Genomic DNA, 23,340 nt, shown 5'->3' on the forward strand with positions numbered 1-23,340 from the left:
AAGGAAATAGATAGTATTCATGGTGCAGAACAGCAAACACCCACATTTTGGTTCCTGTGCACACATTTCTGTCTTTTTGGAAGTATTACATCCTCAGCAATTACATATTCCATGATCCTGACACTGTTCCAGATGGGAAGTACTATGAAGACACTGGATATATCAGCATTTAAGTTGTATTTTACAAAGCCTGTAATAGCCTCTCCATTGTTTACACTGATAACTTTCTATTTTAAGAATATTTCAGAATACAAGACTGTATCTGGTTTTCTGACAGTCACATTCCTTTGCATTTAAGCTGCCTTTTTCTTATGCTCAGTTAAGAAAAGTCACTGCTGCAGGCTGAAACATCCTGTAAACTCACACATGCTGTGGTAAATGTGTCCATGATAATATTCGAGTAAGAAATGTAGCAAGGATGCTCACAGAATAAGCTCTGCTATGAAAAAAGTAGTACTAGGTCTAAGAAGAAAGAGTTAACAAAATCTCTCTTTAAAATGCTAATAACAGACAATGGTCTGTGGATAAGTTAATTAGTGGAGCCAGCTTGTGTGTAATTATTTCACTTGACCTGGTGCTGATTTAGACAATAATCCCTTTGGAGAGGGGAAGGGGCTGTTGGAAAAGTATGTGATGTAACAGAAGAAAAACTTTAAATCTGCCTGAGCTGAGCAGGTAGTCTTCTATCTAAAATTGGAATGATACACTCTTCTCCACTGTGAGACAAACTCAAATAGAAAAAGAAATGCAGGTCTGAACCAGAGAGATTATGCTAAGGACCTGGTGAGCTTTCCACTCCGATACTTAACTTTTTTTTCCTCCTCCCTATTCAGCTGGGATTTTACCATTGAATAATGTATAAACCAACCCCACTGTAGTCAGAGGTGGGATTTCAAGAGCAACTTGAAACAAGTGCAACCAGACTGTACCAGAACTCTCTGAACATATCAAAATGTGTATGAAGAAAGAAAAGGGTCTGTGGACTATTAGTATATGTGGAATTCTCTTACAGGAGAGGCTCTGAAGATTTCCATATTTAAAAGAAAAGGGAACTGAATAGGTGGGGCATCAGACCTATTCTTGCTCAGACTCTATAACTGGATCCAATTAAACTCAAAGCTTTGTTTTATCTGAGTAGTTCAACCCCAAATCATGAAGCTTTTCAATTTGGTAGCATCTCCTCAATACCTCACCCAAATATGAACAAGAAGTCATTACAGTGCCACATGTGAATCAGTACAATCTCCTCCACAGGGTCCGGCACCTAAATGCTCACAATACTCAAAGGAAGTCAGGTGTATAAAGAGAGTCTAAGCCAAATGGGAAAAAGAATTAAAGAAACAAATTGAGAGCTACTCTGGCAGGCAGTAAATAAATAGTGTCATATGCACTGCCTGAGTGGGAGGAAATTCTTTGTTTCAGCCAGGTTAGGACTCACTCTTGGTGAAATCAGCTCCATGGGAGATAGAAACTGTCTGTAGGTTTACATTTACACCCCAGTTCTCTCTGTTGTGTGGTCAGAGGATCCTTCTGTGCTCTGCATCTTCAGAAAGGACACACAGTGCAGTGGGATTGAAGCTGAAAAACTGCACGGAACAACTAGACCAATAAAAGCATTGCTCTGCTTGTTCCTCTTTATTAAAAACATAATCTGATGGGGAATGAGATGCCCTAGGACAGGACGGGGCCAGGGCAAGCTGTGCATGGCAGATCACACATCTAGGCTGAGCTCACAGAGTCACAGTCAACCTGTGCCAACATGTTCTCACAGTTTGTACAATCAGTTGATCTCCACCCCATTACACTTTTGTCCTGATCACCTTGCTGGTGAATATTTTGGGGAGGTAAATAGCATGGCTGTTTTGCTGTCTATTCATAGGACTCCCACAGGTTTCAAGCTATTACCAGCCTCTTTCTTTGCAAAGCTCTTCTATTCTTTAAAAGTTTCTCCTATCATCTCCAGATACTATTTTTTTTAGTAAAACACATACTCATGTAATTTTCTTCCAAGGCCCATGGCTCAGAGCCCTTCCTCTATCTGTTTTACTGTCTATCTACTTATCAGGCTTTTTTAAAGGAAAAGCAATCAAAACTCACTTTGCATACACAGGAGCTCTAAAACTGATTGCCAGCTTTGCATTTAGAGGGTTGCAGCAATCGTGCAGAAGACCAAAAGGTACAGATCGTTCTAGAAAGCCCTACCAGAAAGAAACACAGCCACTTATTTGAGAAACTCAAACAGGGAGACATATTCCTTCCAGGAACTGTAAAAAGGCTTCAGAACCTCCACTATTCCCTTCTTAATTGAAACAAAGGGTGTGATTTCTATGATAAGGCATCACTCACATCTTTCCCATCCTCCAACAAGGGCTACAAGGAATCCATTATGCAGTGGTGGACCAACAGTGCTCAGAGGAGACTCAAGCCCTCCCCATCTGCTAACTTCTGGTATCTCAAATTACTACAAGTGGCCCTCCACTGAGTGCACAACACACTTCTAAAGGCACTAAACAGGGTTAATAAAATGGATCTTCTTCACTGATGAGTGGTAATGCTCCTCACCATAATTTGCTGAAAAAGGTCATTCTTGTCTGTAATGAGAAAATGAAATGCATGCTGGAATGATGGAGCAAACTCAAATCAGTCCCATGTACAATGTAGAAACATAAACCAGAATCCAACATAAATCTACTGGCTAAATTCAGCTTATGGCTAATCAGCTCTTCCTTTGACAGGATATGCTGCTGTGGAAATGGGATAATTTTATAACTGAATAATTTAACCAGTTTTATCTTTAAGTAATGATTTCAGGCATATTAATACATAAAGCTTCCAGTATTTACATTTTCGTTACATGGCCCTGAAAAATTACAAGGTATCAGGGATAACGGAGTATTCAGTGATAAATGACGTGTACAGAGTGGCTTTCATCCCTCAGAGTGACTTTGTGCTCCACAAATCCCTGGGATGGCACGTGGCAGCCAGGCAGACAGCGAGGGCAGAGCACCAGGGCAAACTGCTCCTCAACAGCAGAGGGAAACTGTCAGACCCATCAGGGCCAAGGCTGGGAGGGACAAGTAAAACACAGTCTGACAGACGATACTGAAGTATTTTACCTGCTTATCCCTGATTAGACTCCAGTAGTTTATGTCTGCTTTGAAGACATGTTCCACAAAAACTCCCAATCACTATTTGAATGCTGTGAGAAGTGGAAAAGCCACTTAGCCCTTCATTATCTCAGTCACTGGAAAACACTTTGGGAGCCTGCAAGTCTGCAAGCTGAACACAGGGACTCTTGGTCCAAGTTCGTAGAAATGGATGTGCCTCACTGGCAAAATAATTACTAATCCCTCACTCTTGTTCTCCTCCTCTGAGTTCAGCTGTGGAGGCATTTTTCTGCATGTGTTTTAATGCAGTGATACAGGAAGTTCATCTTTAAAAGCAAGATACTCAGCAGAATCTAACAACCTTGTTTTAGTTCTTCTCTGGAAGAAGTAATGAGAAGAACATGAAAACCAGAATCCCTCTCACTTTAAAGGACTCCTGTAATAGATACAAATAGCAAACACGGTGGATGCTTGATTGTGCTTGTCAGAAGGTGACATACTCATACCAATTCTGCATTACTCCTCACTGCTCCTTGGAGATGGCTAATCTCAGTGAGGAAAATGGGAACAGAAACTCTCAGGATGCAGTCAAGCCATTTAGATGTCACTTTTCCTCATTCTTTGTATTTTGTCAGTACACATACACGACTGATAATCTGCCCAGGTAAACTCATATATCACTCATATTGTGTGGGATCCTTCAGCCTCATGCTGCAGCAGATGTTCCTCCAGCCCTGCTCAGAGGAGGAGATGCAGCTTTGCAGACTATCACACTGGTATTCAGTGAGGGAACATAATTAACACTGGCAACGGTAATTAAGAACAGAATAAATTCCTTTAGTTGTATTTCAGGGGTGGAAAAAGGATCGAAAGGTGCTGGACTATCCTATCAGAGGAAAGTTTCCTGGTACAGGAAATCAGACTCAGCCTGAGTTACCTGTTGGCTACACTTTAGAGTACTGTCTGGTTGGAAAAGACAAACCCAGATTAAACTCACTGTATTTGGGTAATCTTAAACTAGTGGAATGCTCTCTATGGGAATGTTTCACAGCAGTCTCAATGGCTAAACTAATTCCTATCACCAGTGCAATGCCTTGTTTACTCCCAGCCAACACGTGAATAAAGGAACAGGGAGCTTTCAAAAAGCTATTGCAATGACCTGGAGATAAATGTCCTCAAAATAGTTACTGCAGATGGTAAAATCCAATCCCCCCTCGGTGTTTGGAGGAGCAATGTACAGTTGTTTATTTTTTTTTAACATAACATTTCAAATTTCTGATTTATCAGAAATGCCTAGTTGCACCAAAACCAGAGTGCTGGAAAATAAATCAACTGTCTCTGCTAATAAGAAGAACTTCTCCTCTTCTCCATAAGAATCCTGCCATTTCATTCATAAATAAAATAAGCCTCTAACTCAGTTGTTGGCAGGCTCTCCCTTTTATCTTTCACTCACTTGAGAAGGACTAGCAACATCATGCTTTTGGAAAGCCAAGTGCAGTAATCATAGAATCGGATTTCATGTATTTTTAAAAGCATTTGCAGCAGCAGAGATCCAATCACTATTAAAAGAAATACAAACACACAGAAATTTGGAAGAAGCAACTCAGAGCTCCTGACTGTCTTCATTTCTCCAACACCAGATGAATGTGCTGGAAAGGGACTCTTTTCTAAAGGACATCTCAAAAAGTTAGCAACATTACACTACAAGCACCGCAGAGCCAAAATACTTATTATCTCAAATAAGCCTGGATGACATTTGAGATGTCTCAACATTTATTGGCCTGCCAGCAGAGTGTGGGATCAACCACCTGCTTTTCTCTCATTCCTTTTTTTTTCCCTCCTGCTTGCTCAAAGTCCGTGTTCATAAAATATTTAGGGGAAGCTCTTCAGAGGATGATATTGCCTACACTATACCCCCAGTGCAGGTTTACTGTGCTACTGAGACAGATACTCTGCCACTGGAGAAATCAAAATTGGTGATGGAATTGAATTACTGCACCAGGAGCACTGTCAGACTGACAGTCTGGGCTTGATCCCACCCGAGACATTGGGCTGAGCGGCAGCGGAGAGCACGAAGTAACACAGGGAACAGAGCTGGTCCCTTATGCAAGGTTATAAGGAGAAATGCTACTTTTCAGAATGGAAAACAAAAATATGAATGTTCTGCCTGTTTCTGAGACCCTGCTGGGGACAGCTGACCCTTTCTTACCTCTTGTAATTTTCTTCCCAGTGGAAAAAAACCCAAAACAACTCAAGGAAATGTGGAATTCAGATGTGCTGCTAAACGAAGCCATCAGTCGGGCAGCATCTCCTATAGTACCACCCATTTCTGCAGCAGCCTGACATAAATTAAGTCAGCTACCATAGTCCCTTCTTACCCCTGAATTTTGTCACAACCTGTTCATCTCATATGTTCACAGCCTTCCCTATTAATCCACATATTTTGTGCTCCCACTGCCATATGATCTTTCCCTCCTAATTTCATTAAATCAGCTACAGATTTCCTAAACTGCCCTGATGTTTTCCTGCATTACAGCAAGACTCTGCTTTTAACCTTCTCATCAAAGTCTGGCTGTCTGAATATACTTTTGAACCTCTGATGCCCTCTAAATCCCTATCATTTTCCCTCTTAGTTCAAGGGGTAGGTGTTCCTTTGTTCCACCTTTGGCATTTCTCACCCTTAGGCATCCAGGCTTACACCAGGCTGTTGCTAAACTGTCCTCCTTTAATAATTTTTATGAAGTGCAGTCCAATTATCTTTATCTTCCTTGGGGATCCATTCAATTAAGCGCAGTCATAATGAGTGAATGGACACAAAGCTTTGTAACCATATTTACACCCAGATTAATGGGAACCAGGTAAGATAACTTTAAAGCCATCAATAGTTCAATACTTTGGCTTTTGATTGTGCTATCTTCAGTGTCAGACACATTTAGGAGAGACCAGCACAATTTGAGAGGCTGAGTTTTTAATTTCCTCCTTGGTTTGTGGAAATGACGGTTTAGAAACAGCAGCAAAAATACATGACTATCTTAAAATAGTTTTCTCGCAGGTTAAACAAAACACTTCCTGTGACACAAAACAAGCTGGAACACTGTATCCAGTTTGTTCTTTCATGGATTGAAGGTAATGGAAACCAGCAAAGAATCACTATTTAAGTGGAGATGCTGAGAACATCAGGAAATCTCATTTAATGAGCATGCAACAGAAATGCTGATCTAGAAATAGCAGTTCTGAAGTGACTTTTCTCCCTTCTGAAAGAGAAATGCTGGAACATGGACCTGTCTCTCAGATATGGAATAGCTCTGGCAGTTATATTCACACCTGCTTTGCATTGCAGAAACAAGGGAGAAGGGTCCAATGGAAACTGAAAACCTGGTTCTGTATCACCACAGCTTAACATAATCGTGTCTCAGGCACTGACAAATGTGTCAATAAGCTTTTGGAGAAATAACTGGTATCCAGGGAATTTATCTTGGTTGTAGTAGTTTCAGCTGAATAGGTCAGATTTGTTAACATTTTAATTTACACAAATCTGCATTCCAAATACTGCTCTTCGGCTCCTTTTCCTAACGACAAGAAAATGTCAGCAGCAACCCCAAATTTACTCCTCTAATAGCTTTCTCAAGATTTCAGGAAAAACAAACAAAAACAAAAAACCAATCTGTGATACAGTAATATGAGTGTTTAAACACATTTTTCAATTTAGATGCAATATAATTTTATGTTAATAACCCAGAAAGTTTTGCCAATTCCAGATGTAATCCTGACAGTAGCAGAGAGAGCTGGGAATGAGCATGTCCCATAGCTTCAGGGCAGCCCCAGGATTGTGCCCAGAGCTGGTTGTTTTGCCTCAATCCAAGTGTCCCTTGTCCAACCTTCTACTCAGCTTGGGACACTCAACATCCTATTTCCATATACAATGTGCCAGCCTGGATTTCCTCGACCCCGTGCAGAGGGAAACTAACATGAAGCACATGGTTCCCTTGCAAGTTTTTAAAATGCTTCAGATGCAATGAGAGAAACCTGAAAAAAGATGACTAGTCTGCCTCATCTTTTCCCCCTAATTATCACCTGCCTCTTTTTTCACCTGATTTGCTGAGATTAAAACCCATCTCCCACCCAGATATCCCAACCTGTGTTTCTGAAATTATTATAAACTGGCGACTTTTCTCTACCCATAAAGCCCCACGTCAACATGCTGGCCCCCACTGATGTCAGGGGGGCAATAATAGCTCTTTCATTTCCATAAAATCAGCATTTTCCTGCCAGAGTTCCGATTTCTCCTCTGAGTACTCTGCCTCTGTCCCCCCGAGGGCTGCCAGCAATCTCTCCAGCACTTGCTTCTCCTCCTCGACTGCAAGCCCGCCGCAGGCTTTGGCACTGCTTGGGATAATCTACCTGCTTAAGATTCAACTAACTTCTAAATAAAAAGAGTAGGGAAAGGTCAGATCTGCCCTCGGTTGTGCTTGCAGAGTCTGCCACATCAGGTGGGAAGGAGCAGGCGCTGGTGTTCCTCCTGCTCCCTCAGCTCTGGGCTTGTCTTCACATCTGGAAAACTCTCTGCTCGCCTGACCTTCTCCTTGGAAGGTTCTTTCACACAGTGTCTCCCCCTGGGGCAGCTCTCCCTGAGACAGTGCCGAGGGGAAGCCCCAAACCTGTGCCAGCCCCTGTTCCCGTGTGGTCCCGTTGGCTGCCCTGGGCCTCTCTGCGTGCTGCCGAGCTGCTGCCGCGGCTTTTATCTGCTCTCAGCAGCTGCCTTTGGGATTCCTCCCAAAGCTGCTCTGAAGCAAAAAAGTGGCCCCAGATGTGGGAATGAAATGGGCATAAACCCTGGCAAAGAGTGCCTGTTGACTGGAGCCTGGCAGAGCACTTAGCAGTGGGGCCAAAAGCCGCTGGGCTGACGGGCACAGGGGAAATCTCTAAGGGGCTGGAGGTTTCACCCCTCTGAGGTTAGGGTCCCAGACAGGAAAGCCATGCACCAGCCTGCATGTGGGGACTCCTGCTCACTCAGTCCCTTCCGTCGAGGAAAGAAAGGAGATAAAGTAGAACAAAACCAGTTTCTGCTGCCTTCTCTCAGAAATGCAGCATGCTGGGCTCTCCTAAAATGGATTTTACTGGACTTTTTACCTCTGGGGACTGCTTGAACAAAAACATCTGAGCCTCAGACTATGCAAGTCCTTCCTTTCCTATCTGCCACAGAGCTCAAAGAACAAGTGATCCTTCCCAACATTTAGTTAACCAGGATTCCCCAGCTGCATTGAACAGGTGACACTCCATGACCTGCACAGTCCAAAGGGGAATAAACCAGAACTTAAGTTCTGGGGTTCCTTCCCCTCACACCCATTGACCCCTGTCCCCTCCTTCCCCATTCACTCCATCCCACCACTGATGCACTGATTTTTGTTTAATGTGTGGGGTATAAATGCTTTGTCCTTGAGCTACACTCACAGCTAGAGGAGGCAGAGCTCTGGGAATCACACTATATGGCTTACACTGGCAGAGTATGGTTGTGTCAGTAAAAATGAAATTTCTTCTGCATTTGGAAAAGCTGTACATCATAAAATGCCAAGAAGAAGAGACATTAAGAGCAGAGCCCCACAGAAAACCAAAATCACTGGAAGACATTTTCCTAGTTTGGAAGAGACACAAGGATGCCATCAGGAAACATGCAAAGTGTACTGAGTATGGGCTGTGTAACTGCTTTCAGAGATAACATGCAAGACAGGTCTAGAAAGGGCTATAACTGTCTGGCATTTATTGTCTCCCAACAGAAAGGGGACAAATGACAAGTTATTCATCCCCCTGCTCCTTCTGGAGTATTTCTACATCTTTGAGTTTTACAAATTTACGCAAGGAAAATATCAACGCCAGGAGTTTGAAGATTCTCCCAGGGTTTCATCGACCGATATGGATTAAGACAAAAATATCACATCAAAGCCACGATGCCCCACAACTGCTGCAGAAGCAAAGACCATGATCTCCACGTTGCAACTCAAACTTTTAGAGGCTCAGTATTCAAGACAGGGCTTGGGCTTTGCAAGTCAGCAACCCTCAGTAACAGAACACCTGGTAGGATGGCTTCAAACTCACCTCTCTGTCGAGTCCAGCAGCCACAGTGACAATGTCTCCTGTCTCGCTGTTAATGGTAAACATGTTTTGTGATGGGCTCTGTGGGGTCTGAGTCACGATCCGGTACCTCACCATCCCGTTCGCGGTAGTAGCGTCGTCTGCGTCATTTGCCGTCACCGTCATCACGTAGGTACCTTGGAACAAGAGAAGATGAATTATCAGAACTGTCTCACTGCAGAGCAGACTGCAGTCCCATTGACTCGGGGTCATGCATTCTGCTCAGAAATTCTAGGCAACAGACATCCCATTTCAATCCAGCCAGCTGGGCAAGGATTATGGAAATAGCAACACTGCTGAGACTAGATGATCTGGAAGGATACTGATTACACATAACTGGTAGATAGTGAGAAGTCATATGAGGGTATCTATGATTAAATTCTAATTCTTTCAGTGATTGTAAGTTTTAGGGCAGCATTTTTTGTCCTGCAATTTCACAGATTCTCAAAGGGGATTTTTTTCCCCCATCCAATCACTGCATCCACATGCATTCAGAAGTAGCATTTAAGAGTAGAAAGCCCATCAGACTTCTCAGCAGCTTCAGAAGGACACCATCAACATGCCCATGCCTAGTGCAAGAAGCAACTGCCTGCTGCCTCTAGTTCTTGGAGAAACATCCACCTTTCTGGCCCCTCCTGGAGAAAAAAATCCATTTCTGCAGAGCAAATGGAACAGCTGCTGCCCAGCAGGACAGAAAAATCAATGATTTGGTATGTGTGGCCAGTGATGTATTGAATTGTTGGTTTGTTTCTTGCTAATCACCAATGTCTTCATTTGCCTTGCAAAAAACAATCTCTACTTTCTAGATACTGTTGGGAGTGCACTGATGCACTGACAGACTCATTAGCACTGGAGTTTGGCAGCAGGGTGTTTTGCTAAAGTGGGAAATTATCATTATGAGGGTAAAAGATGTTACTTGATTGGATGGACTCCTGCAGCTGCATGGTCCTGTGACCCCCCAGAGCTTGTAGGGCCCAGTTTTATGCTTGTTATATTGGTAGGAGAGAATGACTAGAAGGGCAGGCACACACTGCTCACGAAAAGCAATCTGCAACAGCGGATGAATCTAATGATACGAGACCTGAAAGGAGGAGTGGGGGGCAAAGAGAGACAGTGAAACCAGACAGACCCTCGTTTAGTGACCACAAAACCCAAGAGCATCAATGGAAAGATGGAAGGTGCCACTCAAACACTGCTCATTTGGGAAGGCTGAACAGACGGACCAACTTCCGAGCCTTCTGTGCTGGAGAGATGCAAAGTGGTCCCAACGAGAACCTGAGCTGATTCGAGATGGAGCCAAACATTGCTTTACAAGAAGAGCTGAGTTTGTTCTGCTCGCTTGGTTAGGTGTGAGCCACTGGCAAGCTCGAGGACATGTGGCTCCATCCCCATCAGGACATGTCTCCTCTCGTACGCCCGATCCCCAGCTTGGTCACAAAGCTACCAAGCTCCCAGTTCAGGGAAAGCAGAAAGCTTGAGAGCTTGCATCTGTTTGCAAAGGACTTTAAAGATATCCCAGTCTCTAAAAGGGCAGATCTAGCAATGGCTGCAGCATGCCCAAATTCTGCACTTTAGCCAAGTGTCTTTAAGCCATTTAGCACACAGGAAATCCCCCCAGTACCCTCCCCAGCTCTGGGAAACCAATGTTTCCCTGTACTAGCAAGAAAAGGCCTCAGAATTTTGTATTTTTGCACTGTATGAAGTGCTTTGCTGATCTCCTTCCATCTGCCTCAGTCAGGCTCTTTCTGTTCTCAGTGGTGATACATATATTCCTGTGAGTTTTCTTAGTTCAATAAGAATTATAGATTAAAAAATAAACGAATGTGTAAAGCAAATCCTAATGATGAATACATCCCTGTCTTTCTGCAATAATCCTGATTCTCATTTGTGAAATGAAAACAAACTATACAACAACTTTAACACTTTTTTGATCAATAAACTTCAGGAGAGGGAAGGAACACTGAATTGAAACAAGGCTGTGCAAGCAACAAATTTTCTCTCTTTTCTCTTCAACCATTCGTTTTTTGCTCTTTTGCAAAACCAGTTGTCATGAGACAACTGATACAAATAATGAAGCCAGCCCTCAGATAACTACAGGGGAAAAGTACAGAAGAAATTTAAATAGGAAATATGCTGAATGAGATGTTTGATTTGGAATTTATGTTATCTTAATGCATTCAATACTGAAAATATCTCTGAACAGAATGTCAAATCCTGGGGCTAATGAAAACAGAAGCGGAAGAGGAAAACAGAATCTATTTTAGGACATATGCAGTTTTAGGACATATTCCAAAAAACAGGTGGTATTTTGTGATGCGCTTCCAGCACAAGAACAGCTCTGAAAATTACTGTTACTACCAGGTTCAGATAATGGCACGCACAGCTGTGGTCCCTCCTCATGTGGGATCTCTTGGACTGCACTGTAGATTCCAAAATGAACCAGGATGTGTGTGAGGTGGTGGGTTCCCAACCTGCAGGGGAACATGACAGGCTGCAGCCGTGGTGGGAGGGGGTGAGGGACAGCAGCTATACTTGGATGGAGAGTACAGTAGGCCTCCTTCACTCTTTCCCTGACCTTTCTGCTTCTTTCCTGCAGTGCAGCATTGGACTGAGCACATCTGCTCTAGAAAAAAGGACTATTTCAAAAGCATTTGACCTACATCCCCATAAAGGGAGACGGGACTGGACAAATGTCTCTAAAGTCATGAACTGAGCACCAGGGAGCTGTATTTCAAGAGGCAATCTGCTCCCTATCTCCTATCTTTAATTTCGATTATGAAACCCAACCACAGAGAAAACAGAGAGGAACTTGGCATTAATTACTATCCTGTAACTTAATAAAACGCCCTCTGCACAGGGCCCTGTGTGGCTGCAGCACTCTGCAGTGCCTGATGGAATTGCATCAACCACTTCCTTCCTGGCTCTCCCCGGGGCTGACCTCTCCCTGTCTGACCACAGTCTGCTGTAAACTGGCTGCAAATTACTTCTTCCTCTCTGCAGTCTGGATGGTGTCTGATATCTCTTCTCCCTTTCCTGTCTACACACTTCTCCCATCTGGCAGTGTTGTCCCAGGAGGGCGACAGCATCTCCTGTTACCCGTGCTGAAGGCACCTCTCCTAAGGAACACTCACTTCTGGGAGATCAGCGGGTGTAACCTACATCACCATCTACATTCCACTTGGTTTTCTTTACATTTAGCCTGTTTTTAAGCAAGAAATATATTCTAGATACCTGTGTGCTGCCGTGAATGACATAAACATATATCTGCACACAAGAGTACTCAACAGAGCAATGTGGATATATGCTGCTCCAGTGTCTAACATCTTCTGGGTGCTATATAAACTCTTTCCCTATACTAAGATGGTTGGTGATGATTTACCTGCAATAAAAGTAAATAATGTCATGCTTCTATGTCCTTTGCATGGAGATACATCTTCACATACTTTATATTAAATAAAGGAAATGTATCCCCATATCCAGCCCCTAACACTACACAAATTAAGCAAATATACACTGGCAGAGTGAGTGCACAGCTCTAACAAGCTTGAGGATTGAAGCTGGTATTGTTTGGGGTTAAGTGACAAAGCACAGACTCCCTAGTGTTGCCCACAGGATGTGTGTATGCATTTTGTGGAAATCAAAGTATTAAACACACCATCCTTACATCCCTGCATCTACCCAAACAGAGACTAGAAGCAGTTATTACAGACCAGAAACAATGAGAAACTCCTCCAACTCACAGTCAAGACCCTCACACTGTACTCTGCCATTTTTGTGTCAGACTCTGGCAGTGGTGATGAAGCTACAAGTGTAAGAGTAAACAGGGAAAGAGGGACTTTACACTTTCAGTGTCTGAGAGAGGAATCACCTTCATTTTTCTGCTCTGCAGGGCTTGCAGAGCATCAGCATCAAAATGAATGCATCAAGTGTCAAAGCCTGGGCCCAGTCTGTGCAGTGATTCACAGAACAAATACCCAGCCCAGACGGTCTCTGATGTAACTGCATTAAACTGCACACCTGGTCTAACTCAGGTGCATAACCTGTTGAAAGGAAACCGTTTCTCATCAAATAAGGCACATGGTATATTAAACAAAACACCTAACCTACTACATCATGTCAATATTAAATCAAATTTGTTGCATGTTGAACAGCTCTTCCGAGCAGCAGATTGAATTACCATGCACAGCTAGTGATGACAAGATTACTGTGCATTAGCTTTCATTAACTAATGTGCTGAGTTCATATATCACCTGAGTTAAAATTAATGGATGGCATGACGAAGATCTATCAATAAAAGGCAAGACCTCAAGAATCTGTACCTTCACAATGCATTCCCTTTGATTTCCCAGAGACCACAATTTCCTAGATGTTATTTTGTCAAATGAGATAGCTTTGTTTCTAACCATAGACAAGACACATGAGAGAAATGCTTGAAACCACCCCTTATGGAAAATATTCCCGTTAGATTAATTAAGGTTTCTACAGGCAAAACAACACCTTACAGAATCTGAGGGGATGGAAGCAAAGGGAGATAATTTATACCTGTATATTCAGCTTTGTTTATCAACTTTAAAATGAACTGCATCTCCTGGTAAAAGACTGCAAAGAGATTTTGTTAGGTTCACAATATCTCATTTGATCTGTACGTGTTAAGTAAAAAGAGAAGCAGAACAAGGAAGATAACTGCCCTGAGTATGTGTAAGTAGATAAGCACACAGCTGTAAACAAATGCCCCCCCGAAATCACTCTGGAATCTGAGAATCTGCTCAATTCTTTCCAGCTCAGACAGTCCCAAAGCATGCCAAAGACTGATAATTCACATCACGTTGTCTGCAATCTCTGCTGTGCCATCTATGCAACTTCATTTCTCCATAAAGATGGAGCTTTCATGGTTTTAAGGCATACAAACAATATCTTGGCATAGTTGTGCTCTCAAAGTCTTTGTTACAATTGCTTTATAATTGCCATTTTTCTAAGCTGGTTTGATATCCATTAGTTAGATTTAATGCATGTTAAAAGAAAGAGCTAATGGGCACTTATCAGGAATCCAAATAAAAATTAAAATACAAACCTCTTTCACTTTGCCCTTAATACCACGTTGCTGTAAAATCACATAATCCTCTCTGTCTACTCCTATGATATAAACAGAAAAAGCTAAAACTTCACCCAGTTTTTACTGACAATGCTCATTCTCTATCCAGCTTTATCTTACAGTTTATGCTTTTAAATGGCTGGTAAATGGCTGCAGAATCATTAAAGGTTGGTTAACCTTCTCAGTCTAATTTTGACCTACAAGATACTTAATTTAATCATTCCCCCATAGAAAAGGATTGAATCATTATGTGCAGACATGTGGTGATGGCCATATTACATTAGATCTTCATTAACCTGAGTTAATAATGGCTTTGTACTAATGGAAACCTCCTCTTCCTCCTCATTTTTCCCCCCCAAATTTGAAAGCTCACTTAGTGAATTCTCTGCATCCGATGCAAGACAGAGAGAAGACAGTAATTGCTGCTGGAATGATTAAATACTGAAAAGCAGTGTAAAATTTACAATATTTCCTAAAACCAAAATCTTCCATTCATTGGAGTTTCCTGATACCAGTTTCCTTCCCCATAGAGGATGGGAATCTCACGCCCCTGCTCATGACACACTTGACCCTTTAAGTGATTCCACTCATGGTAATGAGGTCTCAAGGACAGAAGGACACACTAGAAAAGCAAAGGCATCAAAACCAAGTTACAATGAGAAGTGTGACGGGATCCTGAGCAAGTCCTTGGAGTACAACTACACACTGCTGTAGCGTTAAAAACAAACATCTCAGCTAACAAACCCGTATCCTCCAAATTAAATGAATTCCATCGGTGATGTGAAGCACTTTGACATACTCATTGCTTAGGGTTTCAAACAAAATTGGGGAGCAGACTCACCAGCAGTGCTGAGTGGAGTTACAGAGGTGAACAGGAACATGGACAAGACATCAAAATGACAAAAGTGCCTAAAACTCTACTGCAGCTGTAATAAATTGTAAATATACTTAAATTAAATGGCACTCCACATGCTCTAGATAAAAAACTAAATAAAAACAGCACTTCCCCTCTGAATGCTATTTCTCCTGTCATAACTGATAGCTCCTGTCATTCTCTTTCACCATTATTTCTGTAATCATTGGCAAATTTTGACCTTTCAAGCAGCTAACCTAATTCATAACGGATGCCACTTCCTAATTAGTGGAGACATCGGATTCTCAGCTTCAGACAAGGCAAGAGCCAACCTAATGAGAATAAAGAGAGCGAGGAGGTCTGGAGAGACAACTGAGCGAGTTGAAGAGGCTGCTGTCATCCAGAACGGAAATAATACCTTCCTACTGTTAAAAACGGAATAAATACCTCCGGAGGGAAAATGAGCAGATGCACTGACTGCAGCACATGCACGAGCCTGGGCAGATTTGGAGATCACTCCTGTCCAGCAGCCTGCAGCCTATTGAGACCCCTGTACCACAGAGAAATCCCACCTGTAAAACTTCAGGATGGGCAAAAGCTGATCCAGCTGTTGAGCAAAGAGTTTTGGCTGCATAAATTCACGGGGCTCAGCTTGGCTGAGATCCTGCACAAGAATCCTCTTGATTTCCAGGGCTAATTCAAAAAAAGGGAGAAAGCATGACTTAGGACAAGATATCAACATCACCACTGAACTGTGCTCAACAGCACAGCCAGGTTTCATGCTGAACTGAAGGCATATGTGACTCCAGAAATCATGCAGACCCAGCTGCACAGAGCCTGACACTTGACACACCCGACACAAGGCTTCAATCCAATCCTTGAATTTTGACACTATAAAATAAGGTAATAAAAGATAATAAAGTGATGTACTAATATATATATTTTAATATATATCATACTATGTTTTCTGTAACTGCTGGTTAAAAGGAGGCAGAGAGTGGGCTATTACAGTGCTGTAACTCCCTTCTAGAGCAGTCTCAGGACATTATTTCTACAGTTTTTTCTTTTACATCAACTTAGTCATTTTTTTTTGGAGGGAAAAAAACATCAGTCTGGGGATTTGCATTTTTTTCTCACTTGCACTCCTATAATTCACTTCCTTGCTCTTGGGACTGGATGCTTCTGCAAAGGAAATTAAGAGCACAGATTTCATAACCACTCACCTCGAAAGAAAATGGAAAGCGCTACCACATGTCTGCAGAGAAACAATTTCTTATGTTACAATTGTGCTCGGCTGAGCAAAAGAACTTGAAAAAGAATATTGTGGATCCTAAGTCTGTGTGTAATGTGTGAGAGAATAGAGTTGGGTTGGACGAAGCCATTTTTAATATCATATGAAATGCAAGGGTAAGAGCAGCACCTGCTCAAGGTGCAGAAGATGGCACTACATGGATGATACATTTCAGCTTGTGATGTACCCAGAAGTAATGCACCCAACCTGTGAAGAGCTCTGGGATGAGGAAAAGAATCTGTTGAGACCTAGTCTGGCCCTGAAGATTTTACCTGCACATGACCCCTCTGAAACATTTGGAATTTATGTTATTTTTAGCTTCCAGTGCTACCAACTGGAATGTGGACCCCGTGGCAGCCCCAGTCCATGAACCTGTTCAGGTGCTCTCTTAAATTTGGACCTTCCTAAATGAAGAGGTCTAAAATTAACTTACTTACAAGTTGGAAATGATAATTGAATGTTGTCACTATGATTAGAACGACGGCGTTTTTGGAACGGGTTGTAATGGCAAGAGGGGGTTTCACTCTGTGCCCTATAAACTTTTAAAAATGAAGCCTCTTCTCTTCAGATCTCAGGTCCTGCCACCCATTCTGTTCCTTCACTGAACAAACAACCTGCAGGACACGAGGCATCTCTTCATGAATTGCACTGTCTGACTGGAGAAGAGGAACAAGCCAGAACTGCAGAATCCAAATTCTCCCCAGGAATATATATACAAATGCAACTGTACGCCTTAAAAGATTAATTTCACAAGCCTTAAATTGCAGTTTAATTTGAAAACTAATTCAGCCTCATAATTGGCTTTCTGTTCAAATCACTGAGGCTAAAGATTTAAATTCTTAATATTCAGATGACTTTCGAGTTTCTGGCCCCATCTGTGCATTAGTCCATGGTGTTAATCTCTGAGGGAATCTCTGCTGGCATAGAAATAAAATAAACAAACTGGGACACTAGTAGAATAATCAGCTTTTAAAATCCTTGAGTTTTTTTATATACTGCTTATTTTTTATGAGACTTCTTTAACTCAATTTGCCACATATAGATTTAGCTCCCAGCTATTTCATTTTTCACGTGGCATGTTATCAACAATTATTGTATCAGAGTTCCATGAAATAAGGAGGAGATGGGAAAATTTTAAATTACAACATTTCTCATGTAAGAAACACTAATATTCCTTTCTTTTGGAGGACTGTCCATACTCAGCACTCTTTCACACCAATCCCAGGGAGAGTGGTAGGAGTAAACTACACAACTCCAGGAGAAAGAAGGAGTTGGATGAAACCAGAGTTTAAAAGAAGCCACTTGGACTTTTGCTATTGACTTGAAAGGGACCAAGACGTATCCAGAGAGTTAGTGAAGCGGAAAGGATGAATGGGAATGGAAAAGGCCAGTCTGACAGGAACAAATTGTTTTGGAGAGATGAGTTAATTTTTGACAATCTTTCTGTTAAAACAAAATAGATACAACCCAGAGCAAAGCACTCGAGTCGCTGCGGAGCATTTCACATTGACCTTTTCAGAACTGAACGCTTCAGTTAAGTAAGACATCCACATCCTTCCATAAGGAACATTTTGCGGTGGTTACAGCAAAACTAAGCTTCTGCAGAGATGGAAATAATCTTTCTCCATCACACTATTGTTTTGTGATTAAATTCCTTTTTTTTCTTTTGTACTTAAGCATTTTCATTCCATCTTATTGAGCAATTTTTCTTTTGGAAACTGCAGAGTTTCTTTTGGAAGAGCGCTCCGCAAGGACACCCCTGGGATCCTGCACCCCCAGCGGTACAAGGGCAGGGACTGGGCTCATGGCAGGCAGCCACTGGTGCTGTACAGAGGGGAAAATCCCACCTCAAGCCCCAATTCCTTCCTCGCAGGGCAGGCAGCGCTGGGCAGCGAAGCTCTGCCACCCGTCCCGCTTTGTCAGCGCTTGAAAGGCAACTCCTGCAGCTCTGGGAGAGCTCTGCTGATTAAGGCTGCCAGAGGGAGCAGGGGAATTTCTGCTCCAGCTTGCAGCTGCATTTTTAAAACTTGGCTGTGTTCTTCATATAGAGGCAAAGTTCAAAGAGGCAGAACATTATTCAACATGAGTAAAACACGGTCTTTTAAGATACACTTTCAAACAGCGGCAAGTTAAATCAAAACAACTCATGGAGGGGGAGAGCAAGGAAGAAAGATGGTCCTGTGGAAAAGGAAATCCTGCATCACTACTCCTGTTCTGCATTTTTGGAAGGGCCTGCATTTATACATTTAAATTGTCAGCTGCTTGAATTGAGGTTAGATAAGCTAGAAATGCATTAAACTGTCTCCCAGAGAGAATCAAAAAAAAGGGAAAGAGATGCAATTCAGTTTAAGAGCCAGCAAACATCTTAGGATGCACAGGAGCCAGGCTGCAATATGTGTTCACACTACAGAGAAGTTCACCAAGAGTGAGCTCCTGATTTCAAGAACACTATGCTACGGTGCAAGACACTATTTCAATTAAGTTATTATAATCTTAACCAGCAACAACAACCTATTACAGTTAATAATACTTGATGATTTCTTTTCTACTCCTGTCAAGGGTTGCTTCAAGGTGACTCACAGAGAGCACACTCCTTGGAAACCCAGGCTGAGTGCTCTGCAGACTGGGAAGCCCCTTCACTTAAACCCCATCAGACTGTCTAATGAGTCTCTTCACATTGCTGCCAATTCTTTTAGCTCTTGGACAATTTTGTATATTTATATTTCAGGCTAAAGCAAACTTGCTTCTGTGGGAGGCCAAGTGCCCAGCAGTATCACACCATGCTGTGGGCTGGAGCACGGCTCTTTCCTGCATTCCCATTTCCTTGGTTCACTCTACCCTCTGGCTTATTCACTGTTGAGTCAGTAGGTCACACCCTTACTTGGCCACCCTCCACCCCCTGCTGTGGCCAGGCACAATTTCCAGCTCCCTGGCAGGGTCAGAGATGAAGCACCACACTGTGTTCCAGCTCAACGCACCCCAGCCCTAAGCGGGGACCGTGCTGTGCTTCGTGGCACAGAGTCCTCCAGAGGCATGGCCCTGCCTGCTGTGCCCACACACCACGGGCCTTTGCTTCACCCTGTACCCTGGCTGTGCTGTGACAGCACCGCAGAGCCCCTTCCTGCTCACTGGAACGGGATCTGCTCTATTGATCCTGCTAAAGCCTTACTGGGGCTTTCCCTGCAGCTCAAGGTCACTGCGCCCTGCTCAGCCTGTGCCTAACAGCATATTTTTGATGGTGTTGCTCTGAAAAATTTCCATTGGTAGGGATTGAGCTCCATATGTCCTTTTTTATCTGTTTGTGGTTGTTTTTTTCTTTAAATCTGTGCAAAATCCTGACTGACTCCAAACGTTCACTGGCTGCTCACTCTAGTTACCCTTAGAGTCAGCATTTATTTGGGACACTCTATAATCCAGCTACTTTTCTCATCAGAGGTGTGCAAAATTATTAAAAACATTGCAGATACTGTCATAATCAAGTAATCCTGCATTTTTAATCAAAGCCATTATAAATGGGCATATGGAATATGCGAGAAATAACAATTGCACAGGGTATCCAGGGAAGCATTTTCAGTCCTCAGGCACAGTTCAACAGCAGTGAGCAGTGGAAAATAAGTGCTGAACTGTAACATATAATAAGATTTTTTAGTTTGCTTGAAGCATGGATATACACACATATGCAGATATATTTTTATAGATGCATATACATATCTAACTTCCTGTTGAATCAGTAATGAACACATTCTGCTGTTATCTTGAAGAATATGCAGTGTCTTTCATTTGTCAACCACTGCCACAAATAATCATGAATTCTGGCCACATATTTCTTGCAATGGCTGGTGTGGTATTTCCTTAGTTATTTTAATACTGTGAAGCATCTTGAACTAAAAAGTTTCTAAATTTTTGCAAGATCTATGCTTAGCTAAATACATTGTCTAGACTTGTCTCTGCACAAAACAGGGACACATAACTGTGAGGCAAAGGAGAAGCACTTGGATGTCACCAGTAACTCCATGACCTCTCTATCACTTTCTCAAAGGCACAAGATCGTGTTTCTTGCCAAGTACATGGAATGAGGGCCTCTGATACCCAATTCCTAGGAGGCTCTACAAAAGTAAAGAACAGAAATTCAATACTAATATAAACCTTTAAAAGAATACCGATTAAACAGGAAAGAGAGAAAAAGAACCCCCAACCAAATACATCAAAGACAAATGTAATTGCTTTTGAATAAAAACAGATTGCTTTCTACCTTCCTGCCTTAAAGGCAAGCACTCCAGCCTGGGATACAGAATACCAAAAATCACTGCTGGAAGCAGAGGCACAAGTATTTTGTAGGCAAAGTTATCCTATTCTGATTTAATAGCTCAAAGGCTTATCTGGATTTCAGACAAGAAGAGGATGCAATTTACTGCTTGTTTCACACAGATGAACAGAGCTCGTTAAAACATTTGGGAACACTTTGAATATTGATCTGTCCTCGAATAAGATGTAAGAAATTCGTTTTGCTATGAAAATGTATCAATCTTCAAACCTTGATATGCCCCAAAGTGGCCTTCAAATGAAAGCTGGAAAATCCTCTGGGAAGATGCCATTAAAGCCATCAGCTCAGGGGCGTCTCACATCCCCTCCTCCAAGCAGGACTGGGATCAGGACTTTGAAGCTGGGACATCACCACCCAAAGCGATCAGGGAGGGAGCTCTACTCGTTCTTTCCACAGAAATAAAGTCACGTTCTGTCCCCACTCTGTGCCACCACAGCCTCCCGTTCCTCACTGTGCTGGAAGACAATCAATCACGGCTGCGAATCACCTTGTTAAAAACAGTGCCCACCGGAGACTTCCCCGTGACACCTCCGGCAGCGGAGACACCGTGATAAATGTTTGCTGACACAAACCAAAGTCACAAGGTATTTAACCCCTCAGCTGGCAAACAACCGAGCATACAATGTGCCTAGGAAAAATCTCCCTCCGATTTCAGGAGGCTTCCAATTGTACTGCTGCTACAGGACAATTTATGTTCAAAGAATGGATATGCTCATATTAGTTACACTCAGCAACGACCCACAACCACCCTGCTACCATTTTGGAAATAAAAAATCAACTTTATAGTTGAAAACAGAACATTAAAGATCCTTATACCTCTGTTTTTTTTTCTAGCACATAGACATGTCCACGTAAAAATCATCACTTTTCCACATACAGCTTACACCACCGCTAATTTTTCACCCATAAACTTTCTGAAATTGTATTTCAGGGTTTTCCCCATTTCACCCTCTGTTAGAAAAGTCTGTGGGAACAGAGGATGAGCCTGCAATTTCAGTGGAAATATTCCCCCTTCCGCAACTTTGCATCAGGCCCTAAGTAAGAAAGTATTTTCTGCACACCTTGGGACACAGACTTATTTGGAGTCTGACTGGATGCCAGATATTGAGTTGGCAAATGACTGGATTAAATGTCATGGAGGCGGATATTCAGCATTTCAGACACAGGGTCAGTGAAAGGCCACTGCTGGGCTGGCTTTCAGTGCTCTGTAATTAGAAAACCAGCCCTCTACGTGCATAATGAGCATATGAGAATGTCAACACAGAGCAGATCTCTGAAAAACTGCTGTTTTTACAAATTCCACAGCTAGGAAGGGACCACCAGGATGCAGGTTCCCTCCAAACCAAGTCTGCACTTTGTCTTCAGAAAGAGACACAAGACTCTTCTCACCTTCATCAGTCTTCCACAAAGAGCCAGGAAGAGCAAACCTTTCCCTCATCCCCTCTATCCCAAGCGCAGGCTAAGCCACCACACCAGATGAATGGCTGAGAGCCAGTGAAACTTTAAGACTTTTTTTTGACTGTACCTGGTTTAGAGCCTTCATCAACAGATCCATTATAGACTTGGTTGATGAACTCCGGTCTGTTGTCATTCATATCAATCACATAGATGTAAAGGTCAATAGGATTCTCCACCTTGTTTCCATTCATATCCACTGCATGAGCCCGGAGCTGGGAACAAGCACAATGAAAGCACAATATCAGCAATTGGATTTGTTGCAGAGTAAGAGACCGTTTTGCAAGGATTGACTTTACCTCATAAATACTTTCTCAAAATTCAATGGAGCAGGTATCTAATTCCAGCAGAAAGCACTGCCATAGTTTCCATCTAGACTCTACCCACAGACAGCTTTTCAGGGTTTAACATAATACTGAAATAATATTTTAAAACTGCGATTGTCAATGGAAACTCTTTAACTCTGGTGCAGTGATACTATCTCCTTCACTGCTCACAGACCACTGTATTTTAATATTTAAGCCACGGTGAACTTTGTCTGACAGTCTGAAAAGCAAATTTTGCTCAGTTCCAAATACGGCGAGGAAATGAGTTTGAGCGAGAGGTTTCTTATGGGAATCTGCAGCCTTTCACACCCACAATAACAGGGATTAATAGTGAAGAGATTTCAGAATGACATTAGTAGTGTTTATTGTTTGTTTAATCATGGTCTCTAGGAACAGCAACAGCTACCGACCCCATGGCTCTGTGCACCAAAAGACATTTAAAAAGTCCCTTTCCCTCAAATAATGGGAGCCCCTGTGACATTAAGAATGAAATATTTTCCTCAGGCTTGACTAAAATACCCAGTGCTAATGCATTTCAATAACCACAGTCACAGTGTTAAGCCCTCAGTTAAAATGGAACTGCAGCTTTATCTTATTAGCAATAACCATCAGTAATAATGCCCAAAAACAAGAGCATCTGTTTTCTGAACAGGAGAGACAGATACAGCATGTCAAAATGAGTAATTAATAAAACAAAGCAATCAACAATACTCAGGAACAATCAGTAACCAGGTGAAAAAAATGGATAGCTTTCTCATTAAAG

At 42.3% G+C, this 23,340-nt stretch overlaps 1 protein-coding gene across 2 annotated transcripts in view; it reads right to left on the minus strand.

Annotated features, from left to right (window-relative positions):
- CDH4 (cadherin 4) overlaps window positions 1-23,340 on the minus strand; it is a 431,501-nt gene that overhangs the window by 71,773 nt on the left and 336,388 nt on the right. For both annotated transcript variants that reach the window (XM_064674093.1, XM_064674094.1), the window contains 2 exons: window positions 22,322-22,466; window positions 9,201-9,373 (listed from right to left, as the gene is read on the minus strand). In XM_064674093.1, coding sequence (XP_064530163.1) covers window positions 9,201-9,373; window positions 22,322-22,466 — 318 coding nt within the window. The remainder of the gene's footprint in view (window positions 1-9,200; window positions 9,374-22,321; window positions 22,467-23,340) is intronic.

Source organism: Pseudopipra pipra, chromosome 17 (genome assembly GCF_036250125.1).
Source record: "Pseudopipra pipra isolate bDixPip1 chromosome 17, bDixPip1.hap1, whole genome shotgun sequence".
NCBI lineage: Eukaryota > Metazoa > Chordata > Aves > Passeriformes > Pipridae > Pseudopipra > Pseudopipra pipra.